The sequence below is a fragment of the Mustela lutreola genome, chromosome 7, assembly GCF_030435805.1.
Source record: "Mustela lutreola isolate mMusLut2 chromosome 7, mMusLut2.pri, whole genome shotgun sequence".
NCBI classification, from domain to species: Eukaryota; Metazoa; Chordata; class Mammalia; order Carnivora; family Mustelidae; genus Mustela; species Mustela lutreola.
The window spans coordinates 79,212,378-79,227,277 of NC_081296.1; the positions used below are offsets into that span (position 1 = coordinate 79,212,378).

General features: G+C 40.0%; 1 pseudogene and 2 gene segments (V, D, J or C); 2 read left to right on the forward strand and 1 right to left on the reverse strand.

Annotated features, from left to right (window-relative positions):
- Positions 1 to 366: 366 nt before the first annotated feature.
- On the reverse strand, positions 367 to 1,702 carry LOC131837190 (MOB kinase activator 1A-like; annotated as a pseudogene).
- A 2,823-nt stretch (positions 1,703 to 4,525) lies between these two features.
- LOC131837192 (T cell receptor alpha variable 9-2-like) lies at positions 4,526 to 5,103 on the forward strand. The segment is given in 2 exon segments: positions 4,526 to 4,646; positions 4,769 to 5,103. Coding segments are annotated over 2 exon segments (381 nt in total).
- Positions 5,104 to 10,366: 5,263 nt separating this feature from the next.
- Positions 10,367 to 11,616, forward strand: LOC131836315 (T cell receptor alpha variable 22-like). The segment is given in 2 exon segments: positions 10,367 to 10,497; positions 10,683 to 11,616. Coding segments are annotated over 2 exon segments (483 nt in total).
- Positions 11,617 to 14,900: the final 3,284 nt, after the last annotated feature.

Sequence of the window (14,900 nt, forward strand, 5' to 3'; positions counted from 1 at the left end):
ATTTATTCTGGAAACTTGTTAATAAAGTATTGGTGGGAATTCTCAGTCTTCATTATGCTGTCACCTGAAGCACTCAATCATTTTCTTCAGTAAAGAGTAAGTAAACAAATAGACTACATGTCAGTTACCATGTGTTACAACCAGTCTAATTCTGACAATAACAGGAGTGGCCACACAGTTTCTCAGAGTCGGCTGCATCTTGAATATCTCACCGAAGGATTGGGCCAGTCTAACTTGGAACAATTTTATCAGTAGACAGCAACAATAAGTGTCTTTTTATCCTGTTTTCTTAAAGTCCATATCACTAGTCTTTAACAGATAACAATGAGATAGCTTTAGCAGATGAAGCAGGAAGGGAACTATGTTCTAGAAGAAGCATTTATCTGTCTTTGATACAAGCTTCTTGATTAAATCCTGAAGAGGTGCCAACTCATGCCTATCAATCAGATTAAACTCCTCGAGAAAGAAAATAAAGGGCTTAAGGGGGATGTTGAGATGGGCCTCCTCTCACAGCTGCATCACAGAATCAAACTGCTGGTGATAAATAGGGACATAAACCCAGAACACATGCTTTGAATGGTCTTTGCCATAGACATAAAGTTTTTTGGAAAGGGGACACCAAACTTAGAAGGCAAAAGACTTTCATCATCAAGCTGATCCTGAACATCAGATTCACTTTTTGATATTAGTACCATTTTCCCAATGATATTCATATCTTGGACCTGCAGACCTGACTGGACAGCTTGCTTCAGTGCAGAATTCTGTAGTACCATACAGCATGTTGATCTGGTTGAAGAAATCTACAGTGTTAACTGCAATCCATTCACTAGATCCTCTCCCTCTGGCAACATAAGAGCTTGTCTCAGATTTCCACTTCGTAGAGTTGCTTCTGATGAGAGCTGGTGAGAGCTAATGAGAGCCCTCAGGCATATTCTTCTTTGGTTTGAATATTTTAGAAGAGTGGCGCCTAAAGAGGTAGCTCAACTTCTATCCTCAGAGGAGAGGGACCGCTGCCCCCCAGTGCTGTCTGGATTCAGAGCCCAGGCAGGCACCAGAAGAAAGAAAACAGTCCTCAACTCTTGGCCCATGAAAGTACTGGGTGCCCCTGCTATGAACCACAGATCTAGCAGGAGCAAGTTGCTATGCTGGTCTCCCCCACCTTGCTGACCTGAAAATCAGGGAACAGGCTTTTTTCTATCATCTATCTCTGTGTTCAGAAGTATTAGCTCTGCTATCAAGTTCTTGATACTTTTGAGCTTGCTTTATTCATTTTTATTTTTATTTATTTTTAAATATTTTACTTATTTAACTGAAAGAGAGAGAGATACAGAGCACAAGCAGAGGGAGCTGCAGGCTCCCTGCTGAGCAAGTAGCCAGATGTGGGACTTGATCCTAGGACCCCCCCGGGATCGTGACCTGAGCAGAAGGCAGCCGCTTAACTGACTGAGCCACCCAGGTGCCCCTTGAGCTTGTTTTATTATTTGTAAATTTGGGAGAATGATATCTTCTTTAATATTTTGTTGGACAACGTATCAGTAATATATCCAAAGAGATTGGCACATAGCAGATGAGCAATTTAGGAAGGTACCTCAATAGGTACAGAAGAAGTGTCTGACAAATCCAGAAACTCACGGTGAATAAGAATTGAAGGAAATCTCCTTAATGAGAAAGGGCTCAACCAAAAACCTACATCAAATGTCATAGTTGGTGGTGAAAACCTAAATGCTTTCTCCTTAGTTTCAGAAATAAGGTGAGAGTTTTGGCTCTCACCACTTGTATTTCATATCGAAGTAGAGGTTCCAGCCAATGCAATACAGCATGGAGAAGAAACAAACACCACATAGTCTGGAAAGGGGGAAGTGAACTTATCTTTTAACAGTCAACATAACCATCTGAGTGGAAAACTCAAGAGAATCTATAAAACAGCTTCTAGGACAAGTTGGTTTAAGAAAGTCAAATATTTGCTTACCATATGACCCAGCTGTTGTACTCAGAAATTGATCCAAGAGAAATGAAAGCATATGTCTATAAAACATCTTATACACAAATGTTCATAGCAGCTTTATTTCTAAGAACCCCACTGGGATTAATTGAGATGGTCAGCAACAGGTGAATAGACAAGTTGCTTTATAGGCATATGATGGGGTAGTACAGAGCAACAGAAAGAAACAAAGTCTTGATAAATATGACTACAGAAGAATCTCAAAATATTTATGCTGAGAAGAAGCCAGGCAAAAGATACATATGATTTCATTTATGCAAAATTGTAAAATATGCAAACTAATTTCTGACAGAAAGGTTCCCTGGGAATGGGGATGAGGAGGGTTGAGAGGAGGATTACAAAGTGACAGAAAGAAACTTTTGGGGTGATGTATGTGTTCATTTCTCAATTGTAGTGATGGCTTCACAAATACTAAATACATCAAATCCTATAGAATTGTTGAATTTGCTGCACTTTATTGTTATGTAAATTATGTATTAATAACAGCCATTCAATATCATTCTATGCACTATTTTCCCTCACTGCAGTGCCAGTCTTCCTGTGTAACATAAAATGCAAAATATTTCTCCTATAGGCTTTCATTGGCCTGAAAGTATATGTTTTTTTTTAATTTATGCCTAATGACTTTCTGCATCCAAGTGTTATACTGTTTATTTTCAACCAGCATCATCCCAACCTATTTAGCATTGTCCCAGAGATCTTTTTTTTTCTTAAGATTTGTATTTATTTGATGCAACATGGGGGCTTAAGTGGGTAGGAGAAGAATAAATGAAACAAGATGGGATTGGGAGGGAGACAAACCATAAGTGACTCTTAATCTCACAAAACAAACTGAGGGTTGCTGGGGGGAGGGGGGTTGGGAGAAGGGGGGTGGGATTATGGACATTGGGGAGGGTATGTGCTTTGGTGAGTGCTGTGAAGTGTGTAAACCTGGGGATTCACAGACCTGTACCCCTGGGGATAAAAATATATGTTTATAAAAAATAAAAAAATTTAAAAAAAAAAGATTTGTATTTATTTGACAGAGAAAGATACAGCGAGAAAGGGAGATAAGCAGGGGAGAGGAAGAGGGAGAAGCAGGCTTCTGAGCAGGGACCCTGATGTGGGGCTTGATCCCAAGACCATAGGATCATGACCCCAGCAGAAGGCAGAGGCGCAACGACAGAGCCACCCACGCGCCCCGTCCCTGCATATCTGGAGAGACATTTGTAGTGGCTTGTCTAAAATTGCTTTCTAGCATAATTTTGAGGCAGGTTCTGACAATGTGATTTGGAAGGTGAAGGGGAAGGGAACGGATACATGAATGGAAAGTGTCCAGGCCTGAATTTCTTACTTCACTATATATATGGGAAACTGTTCCCATGTTGGCTCTGGACTCTGATATTCCTCCACCTGAATGTGTGGTGAATCACCTCCAGGAAACAGCTGAGCTAAGCTTCCTAATGTGTTTAGGGTATATGATTACAGGGCCTTACAGAAGATGTGTCCCTTTCCTGAACTTTTAACTGATCATCCTGATTTCTTACCTATTGAGAAAAATTATTTGATTAATGTTTGGCAACAAAAAGTGTCAGATGGATGATAATAGAAAGCGTCCTTGAAGTTAAGCCTGTTAAGAAGATAGGATTAGTATTTGTTGCTGAATTCATGTACACTAGTTACCTTATATTGGAGTCAATAAAACTGTGAGAACATAAGACTATCAAATCATTCTATAGGGATTTGATGACTCCATGTGTGAGTTTATTCTGTCTGAAATTCCTATTTTTCACTTTTTAATTATTCTAAAAATCAGGAATATTTGACTATTAGATAGTGTGACTTCTGAAAATTTTTTTTCCACTTTTTTTTTTGAACTTAATTTTTTTTATTTTTTTTATAAACATATATTTTTATCCCCAGGGGTTTAATAATTTTTATTAAAATAGTATTTATTGCAATTGCTAATAGTTTAGGAATAAGTAAATACGGCATTTCAAATAAATGCTATTTGTTCATTATATTTGTTTAATTTAAAAATATTTATTGAGTACTTAAAAAATGAGTCACTGTTCTAAATATTGCATAAAGTGCCAAAATCACAGAATCAGTCACCAATGACTTGACTTCCTATTACTTTCTCTGTATTCAACTCCAGCTCCTTTTCTGGCAGTCAGTAGGAGGCCAGCCCACATGGACACATGAAAATATAAAGTACTGTAGTAAAATGCTTCTGAAGATTGTTACCCTCCCAGCTACAGAAATGCCCTGAGGTACTGTGTTAAAGAACTTCCATATCAGACCTGATATGGAAATAAGAGAACAAAACAGACCTGAGAACAAAACAGACCTGAGAAGACAGGATTGCTGATATTCAGACATCCCAAGGCCACCTGAAGACTGACATGTGCCTCATGAGGTCAGGGATGAAACAAATGGCTGACTTGGGGAGGATTCTGGCTAACATGCACGCATTTTATTCCCTGTCCACCAGGGGGGTGCAGCTTCCTACTGCAGTCACATTTCCTGTATGGAATGTGGGTTTCTACTGATCATTTCTGTCACTCCAACCTTCTTCATAGTAAGAATGAAGAACATTATTTAGGTGATGCTACAGAGATGAGGTTTTCTCCAGGCTTCATGACTGTGGTACTCTTAATGCTTGGTAAGTACCATTCCTCTTAAAATTTGGATTCTTTCTTCCATGGTGTCAGCAAAACCTTTAACTATTATTTATCCATGAGTTTTATGCCCAAGGTGACACAGATTTCCTTTCTCTTTCCTCAGGACAAACCCACGGAGCCTCAGTGACTCAGATGGAAGGCCAAGTGACCCTCTTAGAAGAGGCTTCTCTGACTATGAACTGCACTTATTCAATATCAGGGTCCCTTACTCTTTTCTGGTATGTCCAGTATCCCAGTGAAGGTCTACAGCTCCACCTGAAAGCCTTGAGGGACAAGGAGAAGAAAAGCAACAAAGGATTTGAAGCCACCTTCCACAGCAAATCGAAAGCCTTCCACTTGGAGAAAGGCGCAGTGCAAGCCTCAGATTTAGCTGTGTACTACTCTGCCCTGAGTGACACAGTGATGGGGACTACAGGGGGACCTGAGCACAACCTCTGAGTAGAACAGGGCCCTAGAAGCTGAGTGTCTTTGCCTGATGCAGTCTGGTTCCAGCACAATCTGTTGTTTGTTTGTCAGTGTCTGGTTAGTAAAAAATCATACAAATGACTAGAGCATAGGAACCAGCAGTAACATTCCCCAACCCCAAGTGTTCCTTTGTGACATTAAAAACAGTTCAATGCCAAGAGTTCCTCGACCAGGGTGTAACTAATTTCAAGGTAGAATTACACAACAATGAAGTGGTCTTGGAGTGTCCACTAGGTTAGGTGTCTGACTCTTGATCCGCTCAGGTTATGATCTCAGGTTTGTTTGATCGAGCCCCAACATCAGACTCCCTGAATGCTGGGTTGGAATTCTGCTTCTCTCTATTTCTCCTTGTCCTTCTGCACCCCCCCAACTGACTCTCTCTCTCTCTCTTTCTCTCCAAAATAAATAAATCTTTAAAATAAACAAACAGTTATGGATGAATTGGTCTCTTGTTCATCTTTGTGGTGAAATCCAGGCTGAGAAGTTGTTCAGGCCACCCTTGTGTGTGTTGCTGTGTCTATGACACTTCTAGATACACACAGTGTCCCTGAGAAAGTGGCCTCTGCCAAATACCTTCCTGACTGAGTATAAGCAGGAGAGGTGGTGGGAGAGCTTTAGTGCAGAGCAGAGTTTATTACAGAAAGAATGGAACAGAAGAAAGGAGGAGGAGCACATGTACCTGGGCAAGGAAAAGAGAGGCCAGCCACCTCTTCCATGGTTTCTTTTCTAGTAAATCAGGTGGTAGACACAGACTGATATTAAATATAAGGGTTGGGGAAAGAAACAGAATGGAGGAAGAGGTTCATGTTTTGGCCAGATAAATAGCTCAGTTCGCTTTCTGACAGTAAGAACTCAAGTGAGATCATTCTCAGCGCCTAGGAAATATGGTGAGAGAAAATGCTCTTGCACTGATGTTTCCTAACAAGACAGATTGATAGGTGATACAGGGGGAAAATCCTGTAGATTTCTCTAACTCCTGTTTTGCAATGTCTCACAGAGAGCCACAAATCAGGGAACTGGAGAATGCAAAGGAGTCAGCAAAGTAGTGCAAAAAGTAATAGAGACCACAATATGGACCCTTAACTCTATGGTCAACTAATCTTTGACAAAGCAGGAAAGAATATCCAATGGAAAAAGGACAGTCTTCTCAATCAATGGTGCTGGGAAAACTGGACAGTCACGTGCAGAAGAATGAACCTGGCCCACTCTGTTACACCATACACAAAGATAAACTCAAAATGGATAAGAGACCTACATGTGAGGCAGAATCCATCAAAATCCTAGAGGAGAACATCGGCAGAGTAACTTCTTCAACATTGGTCACAGCAACTTCTTTCAAGATAAGTCTTTAAAGGTAAGGGAAACAAAAGCAAAAATGAACTTTGGGACTTCATCAAGACAAAAAGCTTCTTCACAGCAAAGGAAACAGTCAACAAAAGTAAGAGGCAAAAAAAAAAAAAAAAAAAAAAAAAAAAAAAGAAGTAAGAGGCAACCCACGGAATGGGAGAAGATATTTGCAAATGACATTTCAGGTAAAGGGCTGGTAGTCAAGTTCTATAAAACACTTTTCAAACTCAACATCCAAAACATAATAATCCAGTCAAAAAAATGAGCAGAAGTAATAACAGACATTTCTCCCAGAAGACATACAAATGGCTAACAGACACGTGAAAAAATGGTCAATATCACCAACCATCATTGAAATACCAATCAAAACCACAGTGAGACACCATCTTGCATCAGTCAGAATGGCAAAAATTAATAAGATGGGAAAGAACAAGTGTTGGTGATGATGTGGAGAACAGGAAACCCTCTTACACTGTTGGGAACACAAGCTGGTACAGCCACTCTGGAAAATAGTTTAGAGGTTCCTCAAGACATTAAAAATAGAGCTAACCTACAACCTAGCAATTGCACTACTAGATTTTTATCCTAAAAACAAAGGTGTAGTGAAATAAGGGGCACAGGCACCCCAATGTTTATAGCAGTTGTGTCTACAGTAGCCAAACTGTGGAAGGAGGTTAGATGTCCTTCCACAGATGAATGGATAAAGAAGATACGGTTCCTATATATAATGGAATACTATTCAGCCATCAGAAAAGATGAATACCTATCATTTGCACTGATATGGAAGGGATTATTTGCACTGATATGGAAGGGATTATGCTAAGTGAAATAAGTCAAGCTGAGAAAGACAATTATCATATGGTTTCACTTGTATGTGGAACATATGGAATAGCCTGGAGGACCACAGGGGAAAGGAGGGAAAATTGGATGGGAAGAAATCAGAAGGGCAGATAAACCGTGAGAGACTCTGGACTCAGGGAAACAAACCAAGGGTTACAGAACGGAGGGGTGGGACAGCTAGGTGATGGGTATTAAGGAGGTCATGTGTTGTGATGAGCACTGGGTGTTAATAAAACTAACGAATCCTTGAACAGCACATCAAAAACTAATGATGTACTATATGTTGGCTAATTGAATATAAGAAAAAACATAATAGAATAAAGCAATGTTTGTATTGTACTGCATCACTTTGCCAATATGGTTGCATTCTTCTTTGTTTTTTAAGTATTTTTAATGACTTACTTATTTTAGGAGGACTTACAGAAAGGTATACCCAAAATGTTTATTGTGTTATAAGAAAGTCTAAATAGAATACCGTCTATTTCCTAGTGAAATCTAGTAAAACACCTTGAAACATCATCTCCAAATTATCAAGATGAGGAACGACTTAGCGTAGTAAGTGACAAAGGGTCAGAACTGGGGTTGTCCATTCCCCATCATCTCATCCCTCCCACCCCCTTCCTCTCCAGCAACCCTCAGTTTGTTTCCTGGGATTAAGATTCCCTTATGGTTTGTCTCCCTCTCTGATTTCATCTTATTTCATTTGTTCTCTCCCTTTCCCTATGATACTGTCTTGTTTCTCAAATTCCTGATATCAGTGTGATCATATGATATTTGTCTTTCTCTGATTACCTATTTCACTCAGCATGATACCCTCAGTTCCATTCATGTCATTGCAAATGGCAAGATTTCATTTCTTTTGATGGCATATACCACATCTTCTTTATCCATTCATCTGTTGATGTACATCTTAGTCTCTTCCCACAGTTTGGCTATTATGGACATTGCTCCTGTAACCATTGGGATGCATGTGCCCATTCGGATCCCTACATTTGTACCTTTAGGGTAAATACACAGTAGTACAGTTGCTGGGTCATAGGGTAGCTCTATTTTCAACATTTTGAGGAACCTCCTTACTGACTTCCAGAGTCTTGCATTCCCACCAGCAATGTAGGAGGGTTTCCCTTTCTCTGCATCCTCACCAACATCTGTCGTTTCCTAACTGGTTAATTTTAGCCATTCTCACTGGTATGAGGTGGTATCTCACTTCACTCACAGTTTTTATTTAAATTACAGTTAGTTAATATACAGTGTTATATTATTGTCAGGTGTACAATATAGTGATTCAATACTTCCACAGAACACCCAGTGCTCATCAGGACTAGAGCACTGCTTCATCCCCTCAGCTTTGAACCCATAATCCAACCCTCTCCCTTCTGATAACCATCACTTTGATCTCTCTAATTAAGGGTCTGTTTCTTGATTTATCTCTCTCTGTCTTATTTTTTCTCCTTTGCTTGTTTGGTTTGTTTCTCAAATTATGTATGAGTAACATTACATAGTATTGTTCTTTCTCTGACTGACTTATTTCCCTCAGCATTATACTCCCTAGCTCCATCCATGTCATTGCAAATAGAAATATTTCACTCTTTTTTATGGGCTGAATAATATTCCATTATACTTTTATATATTCTAAACAACTAGTAAATCACCCCACTGTAACTAAAAGCTCAAAAAATATTTATATTTTTTGACTAAGGTAAAGAAATTAAATAAGTAGCACATGATGAGACTTAGTAAATTATTTTCTGATACTGATTTCCATGCAATTCCATTTTAAAAGTAGGATTTGGTTCACTTGTAATCCCCATTCAGTCTAAGCAGTTATCTTCCTTTCTGAGCATCTGCTTTTCCTTCATCAGGAAGCCTGGAATGAATGGGGCTGGGATCTGAGGTGTTCTTGCCAACCTTGTCAGTACCCTAGGGGGCACTCTAGACCTTAAAAGAAACAGAGACTCTCTGAGGGTCCAACCTTGAACAGTTAAAGAGAGAACAGAAATCATGCAAGCCAGTCCAATTTTAAATAGCAAAGGTAGTGAAGATAGGAGACAGAGTTTGTGTAAAATTCACCTCAGGTTTTCAGTTCTGCCATTTCATGTCAACTTCAGACTTCTGGAGGCCATGTCTCTAGAAATCCATCATACAGATAATTCCTCATAGGTACCAGGATAGGATTATTTCTGGGTATTGTGAGCCTGGAAACTCAACAGAAAAATCCCATTACCTGTTGTCAATTGCTATGAATAAAATCTCCCAACTTACTGGTCTTGGAACTATCTCAATATCCCAGATATACTACCTTTTCATCTATCTCTGCTGAAAGTGGAGAGAACAAGAATGAAGAGAAGAAGAGGAGAGGAAACAATAAGGAACACAAAGAGAAGGAAAGGGAGAGAACAACATTGACTTTGAATAGCAATAAGTGGCCCAGTCAGACTCAGCTGTGTGGATGTGCAGGGTCCATGAATTGCACAGGAGAGGTGGAGATGTGAAAGTTATCTGAGAGAGGACAGTATCCTACTCCTATTTTTCACCAAGCAAATTATGGTTGGAATAATTTTCTATGCAGATAGTGACTGTCTGTTTCATTTCTGGAGCTCTCTTAATTTCAAGAAGGTGTATTTACTTCTCAATACACAATACATGCTATCAGATAATTTTCCCTTATCCATATTTTTATATAATTGAATTCTCACATTATCTGTCAGACTGTGTGACTAGGGAAATGGTGTCACTCTTCCTTAGGATTCTTTGAAGTTCTAGGTAACCCCCAGGCACTGACTTTTCTAGAAATATCATTCACCTTTTCTCACACACTAACTCACAAATCTCTTACTTAAAGTATTTAAAAAACAAACAAACAACAACAACAACCACTTATCCTCTTATATTAGAAGTATTGCCCCTACTTCCCTGCACTGTTGGCCAGCACAGTTTTGGAGACATAAGTGTGCCCTGTCCTGGGCCACTGTGGGTGGAGTCTGGAGTTCTGTGAATGACAGGGCTGAGGTGTGATTTGTGCTTGGTGGTTCTGTTGAAAGGGATTGACTGTAAGACACAGTTTCTCTGAATCCAAGACTCTACGCTCTGCAGCAGGCCAAAGTACCTCATCACGTAGACAAGGAATCATGAGGAAATACGGGGAAGCTCTCCTGGGGCTCCTGTGCATCCAGGTTTGCTGTGAGTGGGGACGTTCCTCATGGGTACTCAGGTGGAGTCCACAGCCCACAGCCCACAGTGGTGGGGGAACTCCAAGAGGGTCCTACAACCTCAGTGGTGTGTCTTAGCATATTTTGCAAGTTTGGAAACTGCATCAGTGACCTCCTGGTGATATTACTTGTGTTTGTTTTTCTCTTTCCACACAGGGGTGAGAGGGATGACTGTGGAGCAAAGCCCTTCAGCCCTGAGCCACCAGGAGGGAGCCAGCTTTACTCTCCAGTGCAATTTTTCCCAAACTGTGGGCAGTGTGCAGTGGTTCCGGCAGCACCTTGGGGGCGGCGGTCTCACCAGGCTGTTTTACATCGCTTCAGGGATGCAGCAGAGTGGAAGGTTAAACTGCACAGTGAATATTAAGGAACGGTCCAGCACCCTCCACATCAGGACCTCCCAACTGGAAGACTCAGCCACGTACCTGTGTGCAGCGGAGGCACAGTGCTCCCTGGCGATCTGCAGCCTGCACCCAAACTGCGCTGCACCTGTAGCCCCCGCCCTTCCATGTGGCTGGCATTTGCCCCACAGCAGACTTTGCACATGTTCAGACTTTCAGATTTACCTTAGGGCATGTTTTTCCTCCTAAAATTAGACCCATCAGGGCTGTCCTTTCACTTGCTTTTCTTGCCCTTCTTCTTCCCAGAAAGCCCTTTGGAGGTAAAAATTTCTTCGAAAGAGCTACTGGATCAAGTGACAGAAATGCTCCTATCTAGTGCCCTGGAAAAACAGATCTTCTGGCAGGTAACATAAAATGTATATGTATATTACTCAAATGAAAAAGGCTTGACAAAATAATGCTTTAATTATGATTTAATTTATAATTATTATTAGTGCTTTAACATTTATTGCTGTGCTATCACTATCTTAAAACTAATATTAGTTTTATTGTTGTACCTGTATTTTAAAAGTGAGTTCTACAAGTGGGGGAACAAGTGCTGAACAGAGAGATATGTAGGGTAGCAGAACACAGGCAGGAACACATGCAGGCTCAGGTTCTGGGTCACAGCAGGCTGTGTGTGAGCTGAGCACTTGGCCGGACCACCTGTGCTGTTTGTGCCTGCTTTGGACTAGCTGTGGTTTTTACATGCAACAAAGGGTGTAGTTAATATTGTTAGGAAATTACTACAAAATGAAAGTTTATACCTGGACATTTCAATAAAACAATCTGGCTGTTTCTTACAGAACTATGGCTTTCCTGAGTATTTTCACTGACAGGGTTGAAAACTCTTGTCCACACACAAGTCTCTTCACAGGTGTTTTATAGCTGTTCATACATAATTACCAAAGCTTGGAAGTATCAGCATGTCCTTCAACAGATAAATGAATAAATAAATGGTGTTCCATACAAGCAATGGAATATGATTTGGTGCTAAAACGATCAGAGCTATGAAGTCATGCAGAGATAGGAGAATCTTACATGCATTTTACCAAGTGAAAATAGCCTATCTGAAAAGGCAGTGTTGTGTATGATTTGATCCTATGACTTTCTGGAAAAGGCAAAACTATGGAGGGAGTAAAAGATTGTGGTTGCCAAGGATTGAGGGGAAAAGCAGGGATGAATAACACGGAAAATACTTAGTGTAGTGAGCGTACTCTCTCCGATACTATACTGGTGGACACATGTCTTATACAATTGTTTACACTCACAGAATGTACAACAACAAGAAGGAACCCTAAATAAACTGTGGGCGTTGGGTGATATGGTGTGGTAGTGTAGGCTCATCCATTCTGAAAAGGCCAGGGGGAGGTTGATAATGGGAGAAGCTATACCTGTGTGGGGACAAGAGGTACATTGGAAGCCTCAGTACATCTGCCTCATTTTTCTTTGAACCTGGTTGAGATGGTTAAAAAGAAGAAAGTCTTTAAAACATTAAAATCAGACACATGAAACTAAAGTGTATGAAGAGTTAGAGTATTTTACATATATGATTCCCCTAGAAATATTACCTAATGATATCTTTTCCCTCCTTTTTGCAAAAAGATCCCAAGTTTTCATTTTGAAATGTTCTCAAAAATTGTACATGCATCCCTGACTGGAAAATCTGAACCTCTAAATTAAAATTTCAAGGATAAACCCAAAATCCAGAAAACAATTAGGCTGTTTTAGAGAGAGTACTCCTTGCTTTCCATATTAGTAAGCGCATCCACCTCCTCTAGGGTGTCTCAATAGAGGAGTTTCTTTTATTCATATAATATGTAATTGTATGAAATAAAAATATTTAGGAAATATGTCTTCAAAAGAGCATCCTGTTTGCCTATGGTTGAACCATGGTACCCCTCGGTCTCACTGCTTGTGAAAGAATTTCAGTCAGTGAATAAAGTCTCATTTTTTTCCAGTGTCAATATGAATTTATTTTCTCCTTGATATATTATTGATGTCATAGGAGAAATGAAAACCTGATAGAATCTCATCCTGTGTCTCTGTTTCTGAAGAGGCTTCAGCCATTGGTTAGGACCAACCTCAGAACCACTAGATTACATGTGGTTGTGCAAATGGTCTTGGGGTCCATGATGCAGGCAGTTTCACCCCACTCTGACACCAGTCCACATTGCACACAACCAGTTCTTAGTAAAAGTTTGCTTTTTATATATAGTATGAATGAAATTTGGAGCTGGAAGTACCTTTAGAAATCCTTTAGTCCAATTTAATGTTATAAATCAGAGACTATAATCAAGTTGGCTGTAAAAAACAATTAGGTAGGGAATGAGCTGGAGGAAAGAGAAAGTGGGTTTCCTCACTTCCTCTTTGACATTCTTGCTCCTGCCTCCTTGTTGTAGGACCATTCTGCTGGGTAAAGAGGACATATATAATGCAAACCCAGCCACTTAGATCTCTGCATTTTGAGTCTGAGAAAGATGTGGTTCAATCAGTTTGAACACCTGAATGGAGAGTTCCAATTTGTGTAAATGTCTGAGACCTTGGGCTGGAAAGGAGACTTGGGCTGAGCCACTGTGTTTCTACCAGCAAACTTATCCATCACTCACTGTTTCTGTAGGAGAAATCCAGAGGTGATAGTTTCACCTGAACATCTACATGTATTTCTAAGGACGTTCCCCAAAATAGAAAATATATTTATTATGCCAGGTAGACATCCCTTGAAGGCAGGATGAGTATAATGAGCATAACTTACACATTCTCTGCAAAATGATCATAGGATTTGGAAGATTTCTGCAGTGCAAAAACCAGGAAGCTGTTAGACGATATTTTCTAGGCCAATACTTGAAAATAAGTAAAGTAATATTCTGTAAAAACATCGTGGAGCTGGAAATTTTGCCCAAGGGTTGGTGTTATCTGTGCAACAGTTAGTCCATGGAAGAGATCCATTCATACGAATGGTCACATTCAGTTCTGAGAGTCACACCTAAAAATTGCAAAAATTGACCTTCCCGCCAGCAGAGGGAACTTCACCCAGAGAAGAATCTGAGAATTCTTATTTTATGGGGAATGGGGGAGAGAATGGAAGATTCTCAGACTCAAGAAGGTTTCCACACATAAAAACACATTTCTTATATATGCATATACTTATATATTCAATTGATTTTCTTCACTGTAGCTGTCTTTGAATCATTCATGTAGGGAGAGGAGGATGAAAATGAGTTTTACTCTTTGTCCTTTCTCAGATCTGAGAGTAGGCTTCACAAAAAAGGGGCTTCTCCTTTTGAAAATGAGGTAGTTTTGGTTTCCCAAAAATCATTTCTCCTGATCAGCTCTTTAAGGCCAGTTTCTGGGTGGCACCATTCCAGGGGATGCACAGTATTTGTGCTTCCCTATTATTCCCCTGCTCCCTTATCATTGAGATTTGGTTCTTTACTTTTGTCACAGTCATCTCAACTGACAATGATTCCACATTTTGACTGTTGGTATTGTCAGTCCTCTGGGAAGAAATTCAAAGTCATGGGCAAGAGCAAGTAGGAGGAGTAGAGTCTGAGGTAAGAGATACTTAAAATATTAAATAATCTTCATTCTTTTACCCTAATCCTTGCTTCCATGTGCCTTTTAGAAATAGTTTTTCTCCATAATAGACAACTGAGGATGGTATATTTGGCACAAAGGAAAAGTTTTGTTTTCTTTGTTTAAGGGAGTAAATCATGATTTCAAACATGTATACCCAGCCCATCCTAAAATAAACAACAATAGCATCTACCTCTTTCCAACTTACTAACAGTGACTCAGTGGCATGCAGGCATGTAAATCTTGTTCTCTACATTCCTACTGTACAGTTCATCCCTGATCTAAGATATAACTTGCTTGACTGATTGCTGCCTTGATGCAGATGAGTCCCTCAGAGACACCAGCTAAGAGAAGAGCATTTCTCCAGCGAGTTCAGTAGAGATGTGACCACAAGACATCAGTGCACCTGTGATGATGCAGA